The 273-nt window shown below is 55.3% G+C and overlaps 1 protein-coding gene across 1 annotated transcript in view; it reads right to left on the reverse strand.

The window, feature by feature from the left end:
* The window catches only part of E4F1 (E4F transcription factor 1), a gene marked incomplete at both ends in the record, with an annotated part of 4,453 nt that extends 4,185 nt beyond the window's left edge, over window positions 1-268 (reverse strand). Inside the window, one exon of the mRNA XM_029087487.1 lies at window positions 119-268. Within this exon, the coding sequence (XP_028943320.1) occupies window positions 119-268 (150 nt within the window). The remainder of the gene's footprint in view (window positions 1-118) is intronic.
* Window positions 269-273: the final 5 nt, after the last annotated feature.

Raw genomic sequence — 273 nt, forward strand, 5'->3', positions numbered from 1 at the left:
CAGCAGGAAAGTTTTATCACCTTTCAAAACGGGGTATTCTGTTCTCTCCCCTCCAACCCAACAGACCGTTGCATCCTAATTATTTGGAGCCCCGGCGTGAGGAGAAGCCTGCTGTCACCTTTTGTACTTCTTGGCTGAGGAGACCGGCGGATGCGGCAGCGAGAGCGTCGGGAGCTCGCTGGCACACCTTCTGCAACTTGTGCTGCACAAACTCCTCCAAGGAGGTGAACTCGGACTGGCAGCGACCGCACTTGTGCACGTCATCTTCATCTG

This window comes from Antrostomus carolinensis, unplaced genomic scaffold (assembly GCF_000700745.2).
Source record: "Antrostomus carolinensis isolate BGI_N321 unplaced genomic scaffold, ASM70074v2 scaffold40291, whole genome shotgun sequence".
Lineage (NCBI taxonomy): Eukaryota > Metazoa > Chordata > Aves > Caprimulgiformes > Caprimulgidae > Antrostomus > Antrostomus carolinensis.